Consider the following 26,990-nt stretch of genomic DNA (forward strand, 5'->3'; position numbering starts at 1 on the left):
ATCAGAAAATGAAAATGTTATGTGATGCAAATTAGACATAGATGTGAAACTGTAATACGTACATTAAATCAAAACTTCAACATTCCATTTAAGATTTTGATTTCACTTTAAGAATCGATATTAATTATAATTAAACAATATCTTTTCTAAAAGCAGTTTCAGCACGTAGGTTCAATCGTTTAAACATGTTACCAGTAGTAACATGGCCTATTTTTAGATGGTTATATTTATATAAGAAATAATTAGCGTAATCGAGGATTGGGCCATACTACTTTAACAGGTTTTTCAATGAATAACAAATCGCAAAAAAAGATTGTACCTTCACGTGTTAATAAATGGAAATGAACGTTAAAACGTAGCTAATTTTAGCATACAATTTGCATAAAATACTGGTTAGCTTTCCTGTGTTGTCTCTTACAGTCATCCTCCGTGCAGTGTAGTATTACTGGATTGTTCTTATAGCTCTTTTGGTTATGTATTAGTACTCTTACTGTCTTTTTTTGCAACAAACTTTGCAACTTTTCATCTGTAAATAACATTTTCGCCATAGGATACTTCCTTATTCATTTTATGGGTGGGAACAAATTATTTGTAATTGGACTCAAATGAACCAACGTATTTTCACTGTGCTCAAAGTTATAACGTCACGCATTTATGGTAAAGACCTTAACAACCGGGAAATATTTATACGCTGTTTTGAGTTTCCTGTTAGTACAACGCTAAAATCAGGAGTTCGATCCCCTCGATGGACTCAGAAAATAGCCCCATGTGGCTTTGCTATAAGGAAAAACACACACACACGATTTGTGGATCGGCTTTTCAATGCAACCGTTCAAATGTTTCGTACTACACAATATGCCATCTGCCAATCTAAGCGAATTAATTCGTGCTAGAAGCAGAAAAATTTAAATTACTTACTACTATTATATATTTTAGAACATATTTAATGAATACTTAAGAGAGAGAAAGATAAACGTCTTTTGTAAATTATTTCATATTAATTTCTTGACTGCAACATTAATCTTAACATATCAATTAAAGACGTAATATAAAAACCTCTGTAACCTAAGTTGATCTTTCTTCATCAATTGCAAAAACTTTAGTTCGCTTCACAAATTGAAACTAAGTAAACTTTACCAATAGAGAGTAATATAAGCCACAAAAATATTTATTTAGAAACAATAAGACTTGAATGGAAAAGATTTATATAAAGAATATACATACTGAAATATGTCACTGTCTCAGGCTAGATGTTTCTTTACAATGTATGTTCTGTATTTGACACAAAATTACTCCATGAGATCTATATTTTCCTATTAGTTACGACAGTATATGCTGTATCTGACACAAAAGTTTTTTGTTTTTTTTCTGAAGTGACAATCACTGATTTTTCTCAATTTTTAAAATATCATGTGAGTAAATAAAATTATACAACACGCATTTGGGCAATTTATAATGAACTTATACCAGTCATTTAGTCTCTGCTGAAGATATGGGATCAAGGTTGTATTACTTCTCTGTGTTGTGTAAACAAGGATGTATCACTTGCTATACAAATGTACATGTAGTATTTGATCGGTATTTCGTAAATGTGAACACGCCACCTTTCTGGTGCTGTAGAAAGATAGATATGTTATTTGCTCTGTACTACAATAATATTGGAAACTCTTTGAAAAACTATAGTATAATACAATACTTATTTATATCAGTATCTGGGCCAACAGTATGTTTAGTGACTTACAATGCTAAAAACAGGGTTCGATTTTTTACTATGGATAAAGTCGAGGTAGTCCATTGCTTTAGGCTACAAAGAAACACATAAACGAACAAAACTATTTGCGAGATTAGACTTTAGTAAATATATCTGTTAAAATGAGGCCCTTACTACACTTTGTGTGACAACGCATTTTCTGGATATTTATTAAAACCACAAAGATAAAACACTGTTCTTTACATAGAGAGTTAAAACACATTCTCACAAGTGAATGTATTAGAGTTTGCTGTAAGGGGCTTTAAGACCAGTTATCACTTTATGAATAGCTATGCGTTCAAATATTAGTAACATTTATAAACTAATACTGTAGATAGTACTTTTCTAGACATTAAACATTGAACAAATTTATTTATCAATTGCAATATTAATGTGTATCGCCTTTTGAGCAATATTGTGTCAGTTTTCTAAAATTAGGTTAAAAACTGAAGTAATATATAAAAGTGCACATGGTATTTCTCTGTTTTAAACATGAGTTTCTGAGGAAAAATTATATTTTGCACATCATAACAAACGCGTCACGAAAAATGTTTCATATATCATACACCAGGTGTTTATCATTATGCAAATTAGTACAAATATTATTCTAGTTTTCTTTAGACTGGGATCTAATCTTTTTATTGATTCTCAGTTTAAATTTTTTTCCCTGTGTGTATCTCAAGTGTCAGCTAATATAATGTTTAGAGACAAAAAGGGACCTATTAGATCAATAGATCAAAGTAGATCATCTTAGTTGTCCCATCCTCTAAATCAGTAATCAGCAACTTTTATTTTGATCGCGGATCAATTACGTTTTTTTTAAATGTTTAGCACTGTGTTGGGTCAGTGAGAGTCATATGATTCTTAATACTGGTACATGTATTTAAATGTGTATGTTTATTAACATACAAGAAACAAAAATAATAATTCGACTAGCTTGAATATTTTTCCCTAAATTGACCTTAAAATTTTCTGTAGTTATGACTCTTTCACCTATTTCCTTTAATATCTTACTTCTTCTCACACAGCCAAGAAGTTTAAACTAAGCAATGATTGTACCATCACGGGTTGTAACGGTGAAGCCAGCTTTTGGTGAATCGGCCATATCATTGCAGCGGATCAATTGGTAACTCATGTGTCAAGCAATTCCTAAACTAAACTAAAACTACTAAATAAGTAGATTTAAAAAAATCTTAAAGTCAGCTATTTCTATTCATGTAGTTATTAAACTTTATCTTAAACTCAGTTAAATTTACTGCCTCTATAACATCCAAAGGCAACTCATTCCAAAATCCAACTATCCTGTTAGCAAAATATAATTCTTAGCTGAAGATGACTCCTACCGTGTCAAAATTTATATTTGCTTCCCCTAGTCCTGCTGTTTTTGCCCTTACCCATTATTACGTAACGAATTTGCCTGAAACCGAGTTAAATGATAATTTATAAGTTAAATAAATTTCGATATGTATCCAATTTATACCTGCCAACAAAATTGATACACACAGTTTCCTTATTTAATACAAATATATTTAATATACAAACAATAACACAATTTACAATAACAGTCATTACAAATAATGATCCATATACAGAAGTTTCACAAAATATAATGAGTATTTTATCAAGTCTATAAGTTCCTTCATCTCTTATCCAAGGTCCACAATGAACAATTTAACTAATTTATTAATTATTTCTTCATCTATTTCATTAACGTAAATCAAAAAGTGGAAAAGTTCTAACACTGAGCTCTGAGGAAACAAAGTTGTGATATGAAACCAGTTTGACTGAACCCCATTTGTAACAACCCTATGCTTTTTTTTCTATTCAGCAACTCTAATTATTCTCTACACTTAAAGAGATACTTTTTTGTAGGTCTTTCATATGGCACCTCACCATTTGATTTCTGAAAGTTCAGATATATCAAATCTACACTCTTACCCTCATCTACAAAGCTGTAACCTATCCAGAGAATGTCAAAATATTTACAAGTCAATATTTTTTCTTAGTGAAACCATGTTGACTATCCGATAAAATATTAAACTTTGTTAAATGACTTTTCAAAGTAGCTTTCATCAGATTTTCCAAAACTTTTCCCACGACTTATGTAAGACAAATAGACATATAATTACTGAAGACAACTGTTATCTTAATTGAAGTTGAAAGTGACATTAGCTAATATCCAGACTATTCAAGGAATTACAAAAAAATTGTTGAGAGTGTCTCAAATATACAGTCCTCGACTTCCTTTAAAACCCTTGGGGAAGTATTATCTGGCCCAAGATCCTTATTATTCTTTAAACTTTCCAATTTTATTTTAACAAGCTCAGAATTTATGAAGTTGTCTTGTTCAACTTTGTTTTCATCTACCAATCGTTCGAGATGAGGAACAATGCTTAAGTTTTTATTAGTAAAAACTGGAAAAAATCAGAATTTAATAACCTAACCTTAATGGTATTATCCCCATTCGAATATTTGCATTATTCCTAATGTACTTTACTTTAAAATCCTTGCTGTTAATTTTAAGTTTTCAGCCAAAATGTTTTCATGTATCCTTTTAGATGTCTTAATTTCCTGTTTGCCCAACTTCCTTGATCTTTTGTAATATTCTAAATATTCTATAGTTCCAGTCAATTTAAATTTTTTAAATGTGTGATGCTTATCTTTAAGTTTATCTCTTATACCCTTTGTGAGGCAACCTGGTTTTTACCTTGCAGCTACACTTTTCTTTATGTAAGTAATACATTTATTTTGAATATTGAATTTTTTTCTTCAAAACTTTTCTCAGTGTCGCAAAATAATTCAGCTGTCCAATTCACAACAGATAATTTTTCTTGGAATAAATCTAAAATAGCATTATTTCAAATGGGAGCCTTGGTCAACAGGTGAAGACATCCGTCTTGAACAGTTTCTAGAAACCTTTCTCATTCATAGTTCGACTCTAGTATTTCCTAATTAGTATGTCTGAAGATAAAATAAGCTATAATTATTGCATCATTAAGAGCTAAAATATTAATCTCACATTGGCCTGGCATGTCCAGGCGGGTTAAGACGTTCGAATCCCCGTCACACCAAACATGCTCGCTCTTTCAGCGAGGCGTTATAATGTTTCGGTCAATCATACTATTCGTTGGTAAAAGAGTAGACCAAGAGTTGGCGGTGGGTGGTGATGACTAGCTGGCTTCCCTCTAGTCTTACGTTGCTAAACTAGAGACGGCTAGCGCAGATAGCCCTCGTGTAGCTTTGCGCAAAATTCAAAAACAAAAAACAAATCATCCTTACATATTAATTTCAACCAAGCATTTAGCCCTAGTGTTCTACTCAAAATTTCATCTTCACAATTAAATCTAGCCCTCACATAATTAATCTATGACCTTTATCTTTTAATGCTTTTATCAACTCCATGTACTTATTAATTATCTCATCTGACTTACTTTTCTTTACATCGTTAGCCCAAACATGCACAACAAATCCTGTGCCTCAGGATAACATAATCTAATTTTCTCCACATTTAGCCCACAGACTATTCTGTCCACATGTCGTATCAGTTAATCACCTTTAACTACAACCTCTTTAAGTTCGTAATCCACATCTTTCTACTTTCCCTCTTTTTAATAGTTCCTCGTCTACATAATCCAGTAGTTGAAATCTGTCGCTCGGCAAATTAGGGTCTTTACAATTAAGTCTACTAGTTTTAACCCTAATGTTGCTCTTTCTAATTTTCTGAATGTCATTGTTAATCATAGCTGATGCCGACCTTTCATATAAAAGTTAAGCTCCTCTTGAATTCCTGCTGTAATTTTACACAGTTTTAATTAGGATCACCTTCTAATTTTCCTCCAACCTGCAAGAACTACGAATAAATTTAACATCTCCACTACTAGTTTTCTTAAAAGTGCACAGTAGTTCAGAGTTTTCAAATAAAGTCATTCACTGCACTTATTGTCCCTAACAAACTGGGATAACTTAGCTACTTAAGTAGTCTCAACCATTGTATTATTTATAGAATTAAAACAAAGATCCGATATTATAATTAAGTACCAGTTGCCCGTTCTTAACACTGATAAGCCTAAGTTTACAGTTATGTTATTTTTATACTGTATTTATTAAATAAAACAATGTATTTAATGTGTCTTATATTCTCACTGCAAATTGGATTATGACTAAGCATAAAGAACAGTTACGCTTACTAAGCCTAATCTAACGTTATACTACACATTACACTACTAAAACCTAAATCTTACTAAATCTAATTATTCTTCGTTATTCAACTCTAGTTTGTAAAGCTAAAATAATAAAACCAGATAACATTCCAAAATATACAATTTTATCGTAACTTAGCTTTCTGCTGTCTTCTATTTTTAAAAATACTTATATTTGAAGTCTAAATCTCTTTGTAGTGTTTCTCAATATATTTCATCAGTATCATCTGGTGGTGTATAACAAATTCCTGCTAAAAGCTTTTTCCCCTTTAAACCACTAATAGAAACTCAAATACCTCCTACACTTCAACAGAATGTACTTCATATTTTACATATAAAGCTACTCTTCCTCCCTTTAGTACTTTACCACTGTTAAGTAACGTATAACCCTGTATTTTAAAGAAATTTCAGCCATCAAAATAATCTACCTCTAACTATGTTACAGTTATTCTTATTACATAAAAATATCCCATTCCTACCAGTGCCCTAAAATTATCTGTTTTATTTTTATACTTTTAGCATTACATTAGTAATAATTAAGCCTATTCTTAGAACCACTTCTATACTGAGTTCGTTTGCTAACTATTTCTCTAGATATTATCCAGCCTTCATTCAGTTTTTTCTGGCTTTCATTACTGCCTAGTCCAGGTTTAAAGTTCATTTTACAGCTGAATTTAATAGCGTTTACAGACAAACCCGACCCCACCCTATTTACAAGTAAACCATCCATTCTGAAAGCTCCCTTCTCCTATTGAACTGATTCCGCAAGTCCAACAAGCCAGTCAATTCATCCTTATATATTAATCTAAGACTAGCATTTAGCTCCCATGACCTACTTATAAAGTTATTTACACAGTTAATTCTGGACAACATCCCCAACAAAATTAAGTTACAGCCCTTTTTTTAAATACCTTTATCAACTTCTGACCTACCTGTCTCTACATCATTTGCCTCTGTGTACACAACAAAAACTACATCATTGCTAACCCCCTTATTATATCTTTTGCTCTGTCAGATATCTCCTTTACGTGCCCCGAGATAACATAATCTAATACTTTTATTTTCTTTATTTATCGTACAGACCATTTTATCCACAAGTTTGATCAAGGATTCATCTGTAGATACAAACACCTTAAGTTTATCATCCACATCTTTCTCTGACCATTCCTTCTGATAGTTCTTCTTCTGCACAAACCAAGGACTGACATCCGTTGCTCAATAAAATAAGATCATTATAATTATCTCTTTCTAACTTCCTTAAAATCAATGTTAGCTGATGTAGTCCTTGCATGAGAAGGCTTAAGTTTCTATGGAAACCCTTTTGTCATTTACCACAGTATACACTTTTCTTTATCTATTGTCTCTACTTTAATTAGATAGCCTCCAACTTTTTATTCAACCTACAAAATCTACAAACAAATTGCACATCTTCCCTAGCACTAGCTTCCGTAAGTAAACATACCAGTCTCCGAGTTCCCAAATAAATCCCACTCATTGTACCGACCACGCTTAATTCAACAAACTGTAAACGCTACTGCACTAGTCTTAACTGTCATATTTATAACCTGGAAATAAATACTCATTTCTGAATATCACTAACCCATTGCTAATCACGTTAAACCTAATGTTTGAGAATAAAATATATCAAATTTTTTGTTACTGCTTTATGTTCGCACTAAAGTAATTAAATGTATCATTAATTATAGAGAAGTAACAAATAACTTTTCTTTACTTTATCTGATGTTTACGTGATACAAATACCACTTTGTATTCGTCTGATTTATAACCTACTTTTAAGCTGGATTTAAACTAATGGATCTGAGGTCAAATAAATCAGTTAATCCTTAAAACACGGAAATACAATTTGATAGTTTTCATATTGTATTTGTTTAATAAAACAATGTATTTAACCTGTTTAACGATTTACCATTAAGTTAAATTATGGCTAAACCTAAAGTGTTGATTCAAGTCCTAAGCCTTTTTTAACCGTATAGTACAGGCTGCATCACTAAGCTAAGCTGTAAGTTAAACTTTTAACCCTACTATTCTTATTTATCAATCTTACTAAGCCTTGTTATTATTTTGTTATTTAACCCAAATTACTACAAATAATAATGGTAATAATAAACAACATTCAACAGTCTATAAGAACTCAACTTTTCAACCTCTGCTCTCTTCTGTAGTTTGTGTTATTTACTTTATTAATACTTGTGGTTAGAAATAGGTTCTTCAGGGACTTTTATAAATGCTTTCCTTCTAGTGAGGAGTGCGGATTGGCCCTGTGTGGCCGACATATGAATTTATAAATTGGCAGGGCCCAGCATGACCAGATGGTTAAGAAACTCTACTCGGAATCTAAGGGTCGCGGGTTCGAAACCCTTCACACCAAATATACTCGCCATGTCAGCGGTGGGGCATTATAATGTTACGGTCAATCCCATTATTCGTTGGTAAAAGAGTAGTCCAAGAGTTGGCGGTGGGTGGTGATGACTAGCTGCCTTCCCTCTTGTCTTACATTGCTAAATTAGGGACGGCTAGCACAGATAGCTTTGTGCAAAATTCGAAAAACAATCAAACATAAGTACATTTTTTGTGTAGGCATTCGAATTTTCTTGTTGTGGAATTTTTCACTATAGTGGCGGACTGAATACGTAAGAAAACTAAACGATTAAAATAAAACAAACTTGTTTTTAATTTAATTAACGAAAATATTAGTGATATATGATATTTTCTACTATGCAGAATGTTCTAGAAACAATAAACGGCTCAATTTTAAACAGGGTGAATTAAACTGTAAGGACGCTAATCAAGAGGTCACAGTACGCTATTTATACTAAAGTGTTATCACTTCTTCTTATCGGAAAACTATGGCTTTATGATAGTACTCTACTAATCTTAAGTGGAATGTAAACATTATGAATATTGTGCTGACAACGCAGATCATGAGGCTGTTCAATAAAGCATTTATTGAAAGTATAAGTTTTACTATAGCAAGTTGACAACAAACATACACACCACATATATGTGTGTGCTTTCAATTAAATTAGACAACCCAGAGCTCAGATACGGCAGCGAGCTACCACTAATAAGGTTTACAGGAAACTGTTTCGTGTTAGCATGAATTATGCCTCACATTAGTTGAGTGTTTGTTTTGTGTCGTAACTCTTGACGTAAGAATTGCATGACTTGACGTTTTTTTTGGAAAATGATGTATTATAGTTATACAATTCGCCAACAAATACACAGTGTTAAGTATAAATTTCCTATTATTTCCACAACGTTAAGAAGAAATGTAATCGTGTTTGTCTGTTGTTGTTGTTTTTGCAGCTGTTGAAATGTTAAAACAAACCATTTCAAATGTTTTGTCTACTTCATATTCACCGATCGAAGTTCACGTTCTGTTTTGTTGCTTTTTATTTTCGTAACTGAAAATGCAGCGACAGCGTTTTCGTCTTCTGATTAAGTTCTAGTTTTGTTATCTTATTGACAAGACTCTCTAGCATTCTAATGTGGAAGTTTTTTCGTGTTTTTTTTTTCTGGGAATAGATAATGATGCGGAAGAGACTGGAAATCAGCACGTCGCCACATTGGAAAGTACAAATGTGATGGAAGACGCTTGGCAGTAACATTATTCCCCTCCAGCAGTGTTTAAGTACAGGCAGTAACATTATTCCCCTCCAGCAGTGTTTAAGTACAGGCAGTAACATTATTCCCCTCCAGCAGTGTTTAAGTACAGGCAGTAACATTATTCCCCTCCAGCAGTGTTTAAGTATAGACAGCAACAATTTTCATCTTCAACAGTGTTCAGGTAGAGGCAGTAATAATATTTACCCACAGCAGAGCTTAGGTACAGATAGCAACAGTATTCATCTCCAACAGTAATAATATTCATCTTCAACAGTGTTTAACTGGATTTAGTAACAATATCCACCTTGTAGTACCTTGTCAAAGCTGAGTTATTGTTAACTGGTTATTTAAATTTATATCTAGTCCAGTGTTTAATGAAAGTAGTACCTAGTCATAGCTAAGTTATTATTAACTTGTTATCATTTAAATTTATATATAGTTCAGTGTTTAATGAAAGTAGTACCTGGTTATACATAGCTAAGTTATTGCCTGTTTGTTTGTTTGTTTTTGGAATTTCGCACAAAGCTACTCGAGGGCTATCTGTGCTAGCCGTCCCTAATTTAGCAGTGTAAGACTAGAGGGAAGGCAGCTAGTCATCACCACCCACCGCCAACTCTTGGGCTACTCTTTTACCAACGAATAGTGGGATTGACGTCACATTATAACGCCCCCACGGCTGGGAGGGCGAGCATGTTTGGCGCGACACGGGTGCGAACCCGCGACCCTCGGATTACGAGTCGCACGCCTTACGCGCTTGGCCATGTCAGGCCCAGCTAAGTTATTATTAACTGGTTATCATTTAAATTTATATATAGTCCAGTTTTTAATTAAAGTAGTATCTAGTTATAGCTAAGTTATTGTTAACTGGTTATATATTATTTAAATGTATACATAGTCTAGTGTTTCTCAACGTTTTGCGATGTCATTCACCCCCATAAGGCTTTTCACAACAGTTCACTCATCCCAGTCTGAAAACAAAGACAACACGTATTAACTACTAATTTCATTAATCCCTGAGTGAACCATTTACTCAAGTGATAAGCACTGATCAAAACGAGTAGCGTTAGCCATCCTCTTTAGAAAACAACTCAGGATATGTATATATGTAAAAACGGCTGGTATGGTGCTTGCATATATATTTTCTCTCTAAGTGGGTTTTCTCGTCATCAAAAACTCAGGATATGGTTTAACTGATAGTAAATCAGCATAAGTACCACTGCCAATAACTAACTGCATAAAAAATTTCATAGCGTATGAGATGCTAAAGTTAGTATTAAGGCCAGCCACTTGAAATTTAAGAAAAACCTTTATAGTGAGCAGCATATCTTTTTCTACAATTCCTTAAATCATTATGTTTGTTCATTGGTCCGAATTATATACATTGAATAAATAGATTTATCACTGACCTGATTAGTGTGTAAAACATTGTAAAAATTAATTGGCATTAAAATAGCTCATGTAAACTGCAGATTAAGCTATATTCGTGACGTTTTTAGCCACTATGACAATTAGTTGTCAAGTTTATTGATGTCACAGCTTCTGGAAAATTATGTATTTGTTATACTCTACAAAATATTGATATTGAAGTATCTTCAACTTGCACGGCACTTACGTGGCACATGAAGTAAACATCTTGGTCAAGAATCCCGGAGGCTCAAACAAAGCTATTCTTAATTTGGAAACTGCTGAATGAACCAAGGACAGCTAATTAGCAGTATCCGACGCTAAGCTACTACTATTAATCTATTCGAGGGTCGCGGGTTCGCATCCCCGTCGCGCCAAACATGATCGCCCGTTTTAGCTGTGGGGGCGTTATAATGTGACGGCCAATCCCATTATTCGTTGGTAAAAGAGTAGCCCAAGAGTTGGCGGTGGGTGGTGGTGACTAGCTGTCTTCCCTCTAATATTAGTGCTAAACTAGGGACGGCTAGCGCAATTAGGGACAAGTCACAAGGTATAAATAATAAATTAAGGTAAGAAAGGTTCACCATATCTTTAACGAATTTCGGGTTCGCAATACATTTTTCAAACAGTTGTTAACTGAAAAAGCAAATATAACATAAATGAATCATAAGGGTGTAAAAGGCGTAAAATGCAACCTAGGAAAATTTCACTTAGAAGGAGTAGCTTTTCAAATATGGTTCTTGTAAAGTAAGCCGGTTCTTAAAAGCAGCGCATCGTCTCGAGACATGAGGAGATGTCACTTAACCATCTGTAGACCGCAGTCACCTTAGATGATTTCGAGTGCCAATTTTACCCATATATACAAATCTCATCTATTTCAATAATTCTGAGCCATAAAATAGTGTAGGAAATTGTCAATATATTTTATAAATGTTATCTAGTTAATTTTAGAACGAACGTTAAAAACGTTCGACCATTTGTTATTATTTATTGTGAAAATAAAAAACATGTTATATTTTTTCGTCTTATCTTTTTAGCTTATTGTATCTAAGAATAAATTATAAAGATATTAATATATTTCTAAAGTTTCTATGATTTGATTGGATGAACTTGAATATCTGTATTTCATATGGAAAGTCTTGACAAATAAGCATCTACTCTAGGTTTGAAAGAAGACACTCCTTTCAGCTAACAACCAATGAAAGGAAAGGAGGATTAATCAGATTAAAAACTTTAATCATTTACCAATTGCTTATAAATAAAGTTTTCTATTCCTACAAGTTCTGAATAAGTAGTATTGTAAATATTAATTAATAAAGTGAACTCAGTATGTTTAGAAATAGTGTACAAACTATTATAGACGTGGAAATTGTTGTTGATATTATATCTGTGTGTTACCTTTCCATTTCGAAAACTACAACAAGAACTCAGGTAAGGAAATTTTACCTGGTGTTTTATCTATATCGTTATAGATTGATTACACTTTATGTTATTTTTATTTAACTACGTAATTGTTTCAGTGTGGGAAAAAATTAAATAAATACGAACTAATAGAAAATAATAAAAATAAATAAGTAAATGAATACGAAACTAGACAAAATTGGTAGGGTATATAAAATATAACTTTCAGATCATTAATAGATAATCAGATTCTACTTTTACATATCTGTTTCATAATTTACTTACAGTTTTTAAATTTTTTTAGGTCAATGATCATACGTACTTTTCATAAATTTCGTATAGTGTTATTGGAATGAAATCAGTCGTTATATTCGCATTTGGCAATTTTGTCAAAGCTACTTCTGAGGTCTGCCGCCGTTTTTATATTAAACAACTGACCAGAAAGAGAACTAAGCAACAAGACAACTAAGTTATTGATTGTCTCTCATAATGCACCCACTTAAGTTGAAACGCAGAGACGATTTTGTGGTACACATACATTCTAATATGACTCATCAGCTCTGAAACTTACAGCTCTATCGCAATATCAGGTCGCGTCAGTATATAATCATACGAAAACCTGTAGTTTTATTGAGAAAAACTCTATTGGACAATTTTTTCAGGGTATAAGCTGACAACATAAAAAATAAAAAATATAAGCCAGAGTAAACTTCTGAAAAGCAAAATTATAACATTTTTAATAAAATTTGGAAAAATTCATCATTTAAAAGGTCATAAAGATACTAAATACAATTAAGATGATAATTAAGATATAAATTCATATTATTTATAATGTTTTATGTAATTTATTTCTATAGTTTTTTGTCTAACTAGAAACAAAACAAAAAACAGAAGGTCTGTCGACAGAACCGATCCTCGGAAATGTAATACATTTTAAAACGAGAACACAGATTAACAAAACATTAGAGACAGTACCATTGTTTCAAATAGCTGTAATAAGCAATAATTATACAATATTTATATTTTAGTTCACTGTGTGTCAGTGACAATTTTGCTTCTTGCTTGTAAATATATTTATTTACGTTCTCCTTGTCTAGAAATTAATTGTTGCTCTTTGCATGACACCAACGATGCAGAGGTGTTATGTAATGGCGATAATAGAGACAAAAAATGAGTGAGGACATTACATTATGTTACTAAACGTTTTTACGTTGTGTAAATATGCATATATTCATGCAGTGTGTAATTTTGTTTTTTTTTCCTCTAAACAGTAAGTAATGCAATGTGCAATAACTTACTTGTATTCCTCGTTGTTTAAAACAAATAAAAATATTTTGATGCAAATGGAAACAGAACAGCGAATAGAAGCAGGATGTGCACGGTGTGTAGAAAAAAATTGAACCTCATTTTCAGCTTTTAGCATAAACTACAATTTTTGAAAATGAATTATAAATTTAAACTTCGAATAGTAGCTCGTAAGTTAAAAGAAAATGTTGATAGAGAACGCGGGTTTAATCCTTATCTAATATTAAGTGTACCTTCGCGGTCAGCTTTATATCTTTATTACAATAGTATTTCGTTAAATGCGTGATAGCTATAATAATACGAAATACTTTTAATAACAGACACCGAAATTGTCTTAGGCTTAAGAGCCATGGCCGAATGGTTGGAGTTCTAGACTCGCAATCTGATGGTCGAATTCTCGTCCCTATCATGCTCTCCCTATCAGGAGTGGGGCATTATGATATAACGGTCAATCCCACTATTTGTTAGTAAAAGAGTAGCCCAAGAGTTGGCAGTGGGTGATAATGACTAGCTGTTTTTTCTTTAGTCTAATCTAACACTGATAAATTAGGGACGGCTATCACAGATAGCTCTTGTGTACTTTTACGCGAAATTCAAAAGACAGCAACTATTCGATACAGAGCTAAATTAACACTGTAACTTGCATACGGTTTTTGCTTTGGTTTCACTAGGACTAAATATTATCGATAATTAATCTTCTCTACATTTATCAACAAATATTTTAGATTTCAGATGAAATTAGCCAAGAAAAATTATTTTCTTTGCTTAGCTAATAATTATAATCTCTCTCACTGCCTAATTAATCAAAATGAATATTTTGCAGCATAATTATTAATAATGGCCGTTCATCTCTGTACGTTTAACTCAGTTTAAAGAGGCTTCTCTGCATGCTACGTTTTAGTATAAAGTATTTGCTTTGCTGTTTAGCCAATAACAACGATTTATTCTACTTCCTGGGTTTAGTAATCACCAGATTAGCAACAGAAAAAGGGATAAGAAACATCTATAGAACACTTTATTTATAATAATAATAAAATGATTTGCTGTAAGAGCGATAAATGCTGGCAAAACTGCCTAGTTTCATATTTACATAGAATGTTGAACAAACATTCTCAAATACTGTGATCTCAGGCTGCGATTTTTTGTAACTAATTAGTTTTGCAGTTGCTAAGTAAAAATGTTTTCGAGTGCTATACCTATATTAAGAGCCTTATTTCAGTGTGTAGTTTTGCATTATTTCTGAACCTTGTCGTTTTATTTTTAAATAATATACTCTATATAAGCACCGTTTATTATATAATTGCCAATTTACCTTCAACTATACCAAAAACTACCTAGAAATCTATTCTCATATATAGATAAATATGTGAATAATGGAGAATAATTACGAAATGTTTTACACACTTTATAAGCTTTAAATTATGTTTTATTAGTATACATAATTCCTTGGTGGGTCAACGGTAAGTCTGTAGATTATAATGCTTAAATCCACATTTCGATTCCTGCTAACGACAGTGTAGATAGCCTATTGTGCGGCTTTGCAATGAAACAAGAAAAATAGTATTTACATATATACGTGTGTATATGTGTGTACTTGCTTTATCTTATGACTTTATGTAAAACGAATATCTTTAGACAACATGGATTAGTTTTCAGCTAGTAAATTCGTTTCTCAATATGCTAGTTGAATTTCTTACTTTAATAAGAAAATGCCTTATTAGTTTTTATATTGATAACTTGTGATTATTGCTTTTTATTAAGTACACAGCTGCACAAGGAATTGTCTTTCATGTGACCACTACAGTGTCTTTAACCTTGATATTTAGCCCTCGAGCTTACATCTAAGAAATCGGAATCGAGTTTAATGCCCCAAAATACTTTATCAACTTTGGATATCCTTATAGTTACTTACCATATTCTCAACATTACTAAGTCATGTCGATATGTTTTATAAAAACTAATTTACGAAAGAAGGACTATATTAATAATGTTTTATGTTAACGTCAAGATATACATTTATGCGTCAATTAGTTTAAAAAATAATAGTAATTTGATTATTGGAATATATACATCGCACTTAATTGGAATATTTGACAATCTGCATCAGCCAATTTTAACATAAAAACAACGGTTCTCTAAAGTGTGTTTTGTAAACATCCAGGATTTATTTCTTGGAAATATGTGATCTTTCTTTACCTAATAGTAACATTTACTTATTTTATGCTAAAATGTTATCATTTCTCATGTGTTTGGATATTGAAGAATCTGTAACAAATTGAACTATTTTATTTCTGATCTCAAGTGTTTAGTCACAGGAATTAAACTTTATGGTCTCAACATGTTGATCTGTTAACAGTTTTATTATTTTAAAATAATTCACACAACTAGCTAACTGCTCATAACAGCTTGTAACAGGGATTAAGAAGTAATTGTTACTTCTATTTTTCGGATAATAATTACTAGGAGAAGAAATAGTGAGGTCAGGTCCGAACGCCGACCTCTATCCAAAAGGCTTTAAGCGCATAAACCAGGTTTGGTGACATTCTATCCATCAGTTTACCAGATATAGGCGAATACAGAGTGAAAGAGAAAGATAGAGTTTTCCTAACCATAAATGAATATAGAAGTATTTGACTAGTATGGAATCTGGAATACGAACCTCTGGAGCTAAGTTTAACTGTGACTCTGGAGATGTGTTTGTAGTAACATATTATTATATAAGTATACTGATTTTATTATCTTGCTTTCCTTGTAGAAGAATAAATGGAAGTTTTAGATGTGGGAGCTCCAGGACCTACTGTCTACTAATTATTTAAATTCTCATTTTAAACCACGTGTTAGGTTTACGAATTTAAAGGTTAGATCTATATATGTATATCAACAGTTGTATAGATCCAAATTTTATAAATACATTTATTTTCCCATATTCTAGTTTGTATACACCTGCTGCTTTTAAATATAATTGTCTGAGATATTTTGAAATAGTAACATCCATGGTAAAAATATTCTGTTGTGCTTAGCTTGCTTGTTAAGCTGTTAGTGTAGGGTATTAACACAAATCATTTTCAACAATCATCCGGTTATTTCCCTGTATTTTGAAGATTATAAATCCTACTTTCTCATCATTTCCTGAACCAATATTTTTTGTTGATAGCATTATCAGTCACGATTGATGAAAGCCATAATTTTTCATTAAAACTATATCTTAAGCTCAAGGACCAAAACATTTATTCACAGCATGTAACTTAAAGCTACATTCTAGTAATGAATATATCATGAAGTAGAAATTAATCATGATTAGTTTGGTCTTATAGACCGAAATTCAAGATTACTCATCTTATAATTCAGTAACTTTATGGCTATTTATAAACAATATTATTACAGGAATAACCTACACTACTATTTCTTATCTGACGTGGCATGGCCAAGCGCGTAAGGCGTGCGACTCGTAATCCGAGGGTCGCGGGTTCGAGCCCGCGTCGCGCCAAACATGCTCGCCCTCCCAGTCGTGGAAGCGTTATAATGTAACGGTCAATCCCACTATTCGTTGGTAAAAAAGTAGTCCAAGAGTTGGCGGTGGGTGGTGATGACTAGCTGCCTTCCCTCTAGTCTTACACTGCTAAATTAGGGATGGCTCGGTGCAGTGGGCTAACAACCTACTCACTTAAATACTGGTTGAAGAATCCGCAAGCGATTGCGGCCCTATGTTCCTAGATGGAATCTAATGGTGATAATTAACTAACTAACTATTTCTTATATGTCCATGGCCTAGGAGTAGGTGACGAGAAAGAGATTACATTAATTGATGACTTGCAATAAGAATCTTTGTTTTCTTAAATGTTCATATTTTAAATTAGGATGTCTGGAATACATCCGGTCAGTTACAGGAGTTAAAACAATAATTTTATCGTGTCTTCTAGGGACACGTTCTTAAATTATATAAACACAAAATATAGATGCCCCTTGATTAGCTATATGTTCCATAGTCTTCTTCGCGCAAGTTTGATTCAAACACTTACAATTTATACCATTGTATACTTGTACTTAAAGACTTTCTAACATCTTAATACAGTGTTAAGCAATATAGCAAGAAAACTGTGACTTTTTAACGCTAGAGAACGTTTTGGGTTTGAAGTAGTTATATCTTGCTTTATGAAATTAACTAGTTTTGGAGCTCTCTGCTTTACCACATAATTTTTTTATAAAATGATTCTTACACTTCTCTCCTTAACGTTTGTTTATAGTTAAGCACAAAGCTACAGAATGGGCTGTTTTTGCTCTACCCACTACGGGTATCGAAACCAGGTTTCTAGCATTGTAAGTCCGCGGATATACCGCTGTGCCACTGGGGGCCCTCTTCTTAATGTATAAAATCATACGTGATTAAAGCAAAGTTTTAATATAGTAGGTGTCTTAAAAATGTTCTTTTTTGTGTTGTTACTTTTTTACTTTAACGTATCTTACAAAATAAAAAATGTTATATATATGTATTTGTATTCGAACCATACTTTATCATCAGAAGGAATTTACAATTTACGTTCTTAGTTTGAATAATTAGCGTTCAATTGTAGATTTAATTACCATAGGCAAAACCTTGTTTATAATAAAGTTCTAGTTTTATAATGCTTAACTGATATTGTTTGTTTGTTTGTTTTTACCTCATTTAGAAAAAAGAAAAAGAAGTGAAAAGAGTATGAAAACGAATGGCTAGCCTATTTGATGGAACTGGTCAAACGACATGTAATGGTCAGAACTCCTCAAACGATCTTCCGTTTTTCGGCCAGTCCTGTTGGGATGATACCGGTTGGCTAGTTACCGTTACCCCGGGCGCTTTAGAAGTCACCAAAGCTGTTTGGATTATTTTCGTTACCGTGGCGATTCTGACGTTGAATATTCTAATGATTGTTGTGCTTCACAGTCAGCATCATTCTCGTTACCTTAGGCAACAACCCAGGATGTTTATGACATCATTAGCGTGTACTGACCTCGCTGTTGGACTTTTTGTAACACCTTTCAGCGTGTTTCCTGCCCTCTACCGATGCTGGCCTTTCGGTCGTTTTGTTTGTGCAATGGAAGCTTTGCTCATATCGGCCTTATTCCACGAATCAACTTTAGCTTTGATGTGTGTAGCTATAGACCGATACATATGTATCGCCTTTCCCTTGCAATACCACACATGGATGACCAGAAAGGTTTTGACCTCTTTCTTATGTCACAATAACTACACTTCAAATAAAGCGTGTTTAACTGGTGTAACATTAATAAAACGATGTTAAGAGATCGAAGTGATTTTATATGGGATGTAACAGTAATATCTTAGTAACGGATTACAGTTTTGTTGTTGTAGTTAAAAACTTTTCTACTTCCAAATTTAAGGCGCTACTTTTAGAAGAAAAATATTAAAACATTACTTGTGTATCGAATACTTAAAAGTAGCAAATTTATTCATAATTGCTACATAGTTCCCGAATATTATTTATACTCATTTGTTAATCAGAAACTTTGTATATAAACTTCCAACAACTAGTTGATAATGGCTATCGTTTATCTTCAGTAAGCTGCTAATTATACATGATGGCCTAGCACGGCATGTTGGTTATAGTAGTCGACTTGCGACCTGTGGGTTTCTAGTACAAGTCTCAAACATAGAACATGCTTGCCCTTTCAGCCGTAGATGCATTATAATGTGGCGATAAATACAATTTTTCGTTGGTCAAGAGCATTCCAAGAATTGGTGATAGGTGGTATTGAATAACTGCCTTCCGTTTAACATATCTTCTAAATTAGGGACTGTTAATACAAGTTGTCATCGAGTAGCTTTGTGGAGTTACAATAAACAAACAAATAATTATTGATGATATTTGTATCGGCAGTAAGTTGCTAGTTATTATTGACTTGTATTTTCAGCAATCTGCTTATTGTAACTGATTTTCAACTTTAATAAGTTGCTAATTATTACCGACTTGTGTTTCCAATTTGATGATGTGTTCGACTTCTGCCATAGCTACTTCATTTGTATCATCAACAAACTGCTGGCTATGACTGAACAGGGATAAAATAGGTCTTGATAAGAGAACTGTGTAAAAGTGTTATGCGAGTTATATATAAACCAGTATATCACACATTCTTGAAACGATTAGAAAACATATAATACCAGCAATTTTTATAATTTCTTCTAACAAGTAGCCGTATCTACATAAAAACTAGATAACCTATATTAAATTTGTCAAGAGATATTGAAGTAATATTTGTTGATATTGTTCTTACTGAACAGAGTACGTTTCTTTATTTGTTGTGAACATATTTTTTCTGTTTCAGGTCTGTCTGACAATGATTCTTAGTTCATGGTTTTTTTCGGTAACTGCTTATTGTGTAATGATTTATCCTTCTGGTCACTATTACTTCGACTCTGATGGAATTCAAGTGTGTGAACCGTACTACGCCAACAAAACTATCATTATTCTAGCGTGCACCTTATTTTTTTTCCCTCCATTAATTATCATCTTGTTTTGCTATGTCGTAATCTTATATATTGCACGCAAGCAAATAAGGACGGTGTATGTGGCGCCATCTACCATTGATGATAATATACGTCAGTGTAGTTGTGTACAAGAGGTGAGTTTAAATTTTGCAGTTTGAGTTTTGTTTAAAACGGTTACTCTCTGATTGTATACATTTCATTCTAAATTTTCATTTAACTCACCTATGAATAAAATAAATATATCAGAAAAGCTTATCGAATAGCGGTTTGTTTTGAATTTCGCGCAAAGCTACACGAGGGTCATCTGCGCTAGCCGTCCCTAAATTAGCAGTGTAAGACTAAAGGGAAGGCAGCTAGTCATCACCACCCGTCGCCACCTCTTGGGCTACTCGTTTACCAACGAAATGTGGGACTTCCCGTCACATTATAACGCTCCCGACTGAAAGAGCGAGCATGTTTGGTGTGACAGGGATTCATACCCGCGACCTTCAGATTACGAGTCGAGTGCCTTAACCCCCTAGCCATGCCCCTATCGAATATTACACTTTAAAACTTATGTAAGCTGTCTCTTCTATATTTTATAGAAATAATGTACATTTCTAATACCTACAAATAGTACCCCATACTTATTGGCTCAGAGGTAAGTCGCTTAAAACTTAATTTCGTTAAATGGATGAGCAGAGCACAAGTAACTCATGGGGTAGCTTTGTGCTTAAAGAACAAACAAAGGAGCCTACGAATATTTACCATATAACTTATAAGCATTCAATAACTCCTAATAAACTTAATTTATGCTGATTTAATAAAGTTTTTACCCAGTTAAACTAACAAACATGTGAGAACTAAAAGTATGAAAAAAACTAAATTTAAAAGTTTTTCAATAAAAATAATTCCATGTATATTGAAGAACATTTCACTTCGTATTGTTTAATCATACCATTAATGTTTTCTCATGCAAACAGAAACAACACACTATTTGGTTTATTTCAAGCACGTGCCCATTCCTGGTGGTTTACCAGTTAGTCTAAAGGCTTATAACATTAAAAAGTGAATTTCGATATCCCACTGGGTAAAGCAGAGATAGCCCATTGTGTAGCTCTGTATTTAACAACAAGTAAATAAAATATTTTAAACATAACACCTCACAATAGGATATCTGACTTGCGGCCACAATAGGGATTGAAACACTAATATCAGCGTTATAAGTCATCAATTTTATTGTTCAGTCACAAAGAATATTTTGTAGAATATATGAACTTTTATGATATTTAATCTGTTCAATAAAGTATACTTCATGAGAAAAAGTATGGTCAAATGTTACATGTTAGTAGTAGCTCACTATGATAAAGTGTTATTAAGAAGAAGTTCTTTTCTAAGGGAGAAATAAATTAAGTATATTGTTCAAACTGGCTAAACTAGAGCAAATAGAAACGTTTAGTTAAACATGGCGAGGACCAATATTAATTCGATATTGTCAAAAATATATTGTATTTGTTAACTACAAGTTCCATATTTTTGAAGGAATGTTCGATTATTTTATGAATATTTACGTGTTTTTTTTTTTTTTTGCTAAATGTGTCCCAGTCCATCATGATATTCAAAGTCCAAACATAAACAGGTCAAAAAACAGCAAAATTAGGATAACGAAAAAATGCAATCTATAAACGTTTAAAGTGTATTACTATTTCTTCTCCCTTCAGTAGCTCAGAGGCAAACTTCAAAGCTTATGCAATAAAAAATCTGGGTTCAATGCCAATGGTAGGAATAGTACAGATATCCAATTGTGCAGCTTTGCTGTTAAATACAAAACATCACTATTCTTGTGACTAGTAAAAGACATTTCAAATGCCACACACACAAATTGTATTTCGTTACTAGAAAGGAATAGTCATTCTTATGGTATGCTCCTGCCTAGAGTATTGAAAGGAAATGACTTGTTGTTTTTTTTTTTGTTAAATTTTGCGCAATTTCTCGACAGTTAAATGCGCTAGTCGTTTCTAATTTTGAAGAGACAGACTAGAGTAAAGACGCTACGAACACCAAACTCTTGGGTTAATATTTATCGTCCAATAGTTTGAGTTACCGTCACATTATAATGCCTCCACTACTCAAAGAGCAAGCATATTTAGAAATAGGTGTGCTGAATTATAAAGAAAACCAAACTACTTCGCTACAAATACTCGCTTTCTTAATAAATAAAATAATATGCGTTACTTGTTGTATGGGAAGTTTCAATCATCATAAACACGTACTTAAGTTACTTCCAATATGTGTTTTCCATTAGTTTACCGTACATCTGTTCTCTGTTAATCTTTATAATTTTATTCTTGGCTCAAACCAGCGATTTATTAAATACAATCAATTAGCATTAGTGTTTTTAGTTGTCTTGTATATATATTTTTTACGTTCTTAAATCGTAATTCTACTGCTTTAGATTCATGGTTATTCCGTCAGATGGTTCTGGCACGCAACTGGGTTATTCCAGGATACAGTGGTAACATAAATATCATCTTTATCGAGCTTTAGAACAAGAAAATAGCAAAATAAGACAAGTATAGACTATCTCAACAGAGAAAATAACTAAAGAAATGAGAATCAGAATTATGTGGGTGAAAAATGAGCTGGTAGAATCAATGTTTTTCTTTTTCAAAGTAATTACAGACGGTAGTAGAGTTGGAAACTGACATTGTTTCTGATTGATTATTTAAAATTAAGCAAAAGTTACACCCGTACTCTGTTTACCATGGGTATCGAAACCCGGTTTCTGGCTATATGAATCTGTAGACATGCCACTGTGTCACTAGGGTGCTTGACATTGTTAACTCTGTATTTAATAATTTAACTATGTTACTTGAAAACTGCCAAATTACAAACCGACACAGCAAACAACTGAAAACTGATTGCTAGGAATTTCGGTGAAATATTTAAATTCATTAAGGATATATATATAATATAACAAAAAGGATAACAAAAACAACAGTGTTTAGATACCAGGTTTGGCAGTACGGGAGAATGCATGAAAGTTTTCTATTAGGCAAATATAAAAAAGCCACTTGAGTAAAAACAAAGACATGAAACTTTTGTTGACACAATGTACACGTAATTACTTGCCACATGTGGTCAAATGATTGAAAACAACACCCTATTAGACACGAAATGTCCTTAGAGTACAACATCTTCTATAAGCTATATTAAACTAGATGAACACAATATGTTACAGCTAGATCCCAACCATTATTACTACTTCCAAATTTAAGGTAAACTTTTGTGTTTTCTAAGAACAAATTACTAAATTTGTTGTTTATAAAAGAAGGATTTTAAAATTGTATTCAATCACAGAAATGGTGAAGTGATTAATTAGGTGTTGGAGAAAAAAAGTAACTTTTATAAAGAAAACCTTTTTTATATCTGTTGCTTTAGATAGGAACTCTTAGAACATATGCGAGCATAATTTTGACCAAATGTCCTCTACCAAATAAAAGCAATGACAATTGACGTCAAAATAACGTTAAGTACTTCTGTTTCACAAAGCTGTTTACAAATCATATTTTGTGAATGTTTTTTTTTACAATGCGCTGTTTGAAATTACGTAATATTTAGAATATTGTTAATATTTCAGTGACTAGTTCTGACTCATAATTATACCTTGTTGTATTACGCCTCCCCTGTTCGGACTCCTTGAAATTTGAATCTAAAATTTCAGACTATTTTTTTCTTTTTTGAGCTTAGAAAACAAGACTACTGATATTATTACGGATTGGTACAAAACACATGGTAGAGTGTTTAAAAAACGAAAAATAATACAGCTGTTAGGCTACTTAACACTTTAAGTTGTGAAATTTTGCTCTATCTTACAATTACTATACTATAGCACATAATCCAGTTGATTTATAGCGCCCCCAATTGAATAGCTGTGTAAAGATCAACTCTGTTGTTTTACGTCATTACCAATATTCGAAGGTTTGTTTTGTTTTGTTTTGATTTCTTGCAAAGCTACAAGAGGGCTAACTGCTCTAGCAGTCCCTAATTTAACATTGTATGACTAGAGGAAAAGTCGCTAGTCATCACCACCCACCGCCAACTCTTAGGCTACTCTTTTACCAACGAATAGTGGGATTGATCGTCACATTATAACATCTCCAAGGCTGAAAGGGAGAGCATGTTTGGTGTGGCAGGAATTCGAACCCGCGACCTTCAGATTACGAGCAAAGTGCCTTAACCACCTTAATACGAGGGTAAATTTCCCGCAGATAGTCCACTTTTTATCAGCAATAACAAAAAACAGTTGTTCTTTTTTAGGATCTGTTTGTTAGTTATTCGATAACATATTTGGTAGAAGAAGAAAGCTTCAAAAGCAAACCATTTGAAAAAATGAAAGTTTACTTTTGCGTGATGGTAGTAATAAAATGACTTTGTTATTAAACCTATTATAAAATGTATTTGATTCATGAGAAATACTGTAGATGATTAAAGAGAGAACATTTTCTAAATAAATGTTGATTTAAATATAACAGTAGTGCATTTTTATCTTTTTTTTAAATCGTACAGTTTCATGTATTTTTGGATCATAAATAAAGTCATCATTAGTAGAAGTGCTTATCACATATTTTTATTGAATGTTCAATTACAAAGAAGTAATAACAAATACGAGTGCAACAACTGTTTTCCATATAATAACGATATCAAACATATCACTTGAATATGTCATTAAAATACAATATTCGTTGTACTAATTTAATTCTTGTTTCGCGGATAAGGATTATATCAATCCTATTTCCAGTTTTCTCTGACAGAAGACTTAATGGTTATATATTTGATAATGTTTTGTGTTTTTTTTTATTTCTACTGGTTGTTTGCTTGCTTGTTATTAAGCAAACAGATACAAAACGGGTTATCTGTTCTTTGCCCACAACGTGTATTATCGAATTTTAGCATTATAAACCATCTGCTTTACCACTAAGCCACCAGGGGTCAGTTTGTGTTCCAAAAGGAATGTAAAATTATTGCTTTTTTGATTATTTTAAAGCAAAGTCACATTAGGATATCTGCTGTAGCTATCGAGGAGAATCGAACCACAGATTTTAGCGTTATAAGTTCCTAAAAATTAACTCTGTCCCACAGGGGAATGTAAAAAGATACATTTTTTGAAGTAATACCAAATATTTGTCATCACAATAATTAAAGAATTTCTAGAACTACTTCGTTAACGCCTGGTTTATTCTTACTTAAAGTTTCTGTTATAAAACTCTAAGCCTTAAACACAATACTGATATTTAGTATGTTTATTGTTTATTATTTTGTAGATTCAAACGAAAGAGAAGATTAGAAACTATCGATCAGCATTAACAGTGGCTGCGATAGCTTTAGGTTTCGTGGCTGGAGTGACTCCCTGGACGATGACACAACTCATTACATCAGTTCTTGAAAGCTCGCCCTCTAGTGACTTGGAGTTTACTGTCACTTGGATTGCTGTCAGCAACAGTTTTTGGAATCCGATCATTTACGGTGTACTAAACAAATCGTTTAGGTCAATAGCTTTCAATATCATATATAGAATATTTTGGAAGGCACAGCGTCCTTTTGATCCAAATGCCATTGCAACCAATGCTCATCTGGAAACAAATGGAAGATGATATTTTATTTGCAATTTACCACAATGAGTACAATTATTAAACATTGTTAACTGTTTCAGCATCTTTTTTTATGCTGTAAATTAAATAAAACAAATGAAATAAAATTCTGCGATCATGAGAAGAAATATTCGTACCACACATAGATATGTTTTGTAAGCTATTATTCTTCAAAATAAAGGAAAATATATAACATATCGTATAAAACTATTTTTCTTACTGCACATTCTCTTATGGGCTACCTAAGCAATGAGTGGATTAAAAAGGAAAATGATCATTATCGTACAAAATGATATGTCTTACCTTTTACCTTAATGTTACGTATTATAATTGCAAGCTAGAAGTATGTCAAAAAAGCAAACAAAAACTTTCCAAATGTTTTTCTAATAATACTAATTTAACGCGGTAGAATATAAAATGATGTATTACAATTAAAATACAATAACAATAATGTATCATTAATTGTCACCCTAAAATCTGATTTGTAAATTAATTAAATGAAATGTGTAATAATTGCAATTTATTCTGTTAATCTGTTTCACACCATAACAGTGTTGTTCGTGACAACTGATAATATGTATATACACATATAACACATGTAAGGGATACGATTACCAGTATGTCTCTCCTATCCCAGCTCACCTGATTAGTCTGGTATCACACAAAAAGCTTTATCAGCACTGGCTATTGCAGACGTAGTTTGATTGGCATATATTCTTCTTCAGTTACATTCATAATAAGTAAGAACATTTATCCCTAAAGTCGAGAGCTGATCACATAGGAAATATAAACCATTTTGGTCATCACAGTGTCCGACTGGTGGTAGAAATTAGTAGCATTTCAACAGTAATTAGTAATAAAACGCTCAAACATATGTATCTGTGCTCATCTGTTTGTGAGGTAGCAAATTCTTTGTTATTATTTTTATTATTACAGTTGTGTTTATCTTCATTTATTATATTATATTCTCTATAAATTTAAGCTGCATTAAAACGCTAATTCACCTTCTAGTTAATCCTTTGTACTTTGGGTAAATATGCACTTGTGATGAAACTGACACCAGCTTCCCTAAAGGTGAAGTAAATATACTATTAATGTACTTAATTTATCACCACAGGAGGTTATGTTAATGAATACTCTACCACAAGCTTAAGTGGGAAAGATTTATGTATTTATTGCCGTTTATCACTCGA

The 26,990-nt window shown here is 32.5% G+C and overlaps 1 protein-coding gene across 2 annotated transcripts; it reads left to right on the plus strand.

Moving 5' to 3' along the window:
* Window positions 1–9,053: 9,053 nt before the first annotated feature.
* LOC143255689 (trace amine-associated receptor 9-like) lies at window positions 9,054–25,916 on the plus strand. Of its 2 annotated transcripts, XM_076511746.1 has the most exons (5): window positions 9,054–9,119; window positions 9,496–9,757; window positions 18,354–18,878; window positions 20,005–20,301; window positions 25,471–25,916. In XM_076511746.1, the coding sequence occupies exons 3-5, from the start codon at window positions 18,390–18,392 to the stop codon at window positions 25,798–25,800; spliced, it is 1,116 nt and encodes a 371-aa protein (XP_076367861.1). In that variant the 5' UTR covers window positions 9,054–9,119; window positions 9,496–9,757; window positions 18,354–18,389; the 3' UTR covers window positions 25,801–25,916. The 2 variants fall into 2 exon arrangements, with proteins under 2 accessions (XP_076367861.1, XP_076367862.1); XM_076511747.1 differs by having other exon boundaries at window positions 9,119–9,757.
* The last annotated feature ends 1,074 nt before the right edge of the window (window positions 25,917–26,990 follow it).

Source organism: Tachypleus tridentatus, chromosome 7, assembly GCF_004210375.1.
Source record: "Tachypleus tridentatus isolate NWPU-2018 chromosome 7, ASM421037v1, whole genome shotgun sequence".
NCBI classification, from domain to species: Eukaryota; Metazoa; Arthropoda; class Merostomata; order Xiphosura; family Limulidae; genus Tachypleus; species Tachypleus tridentatus.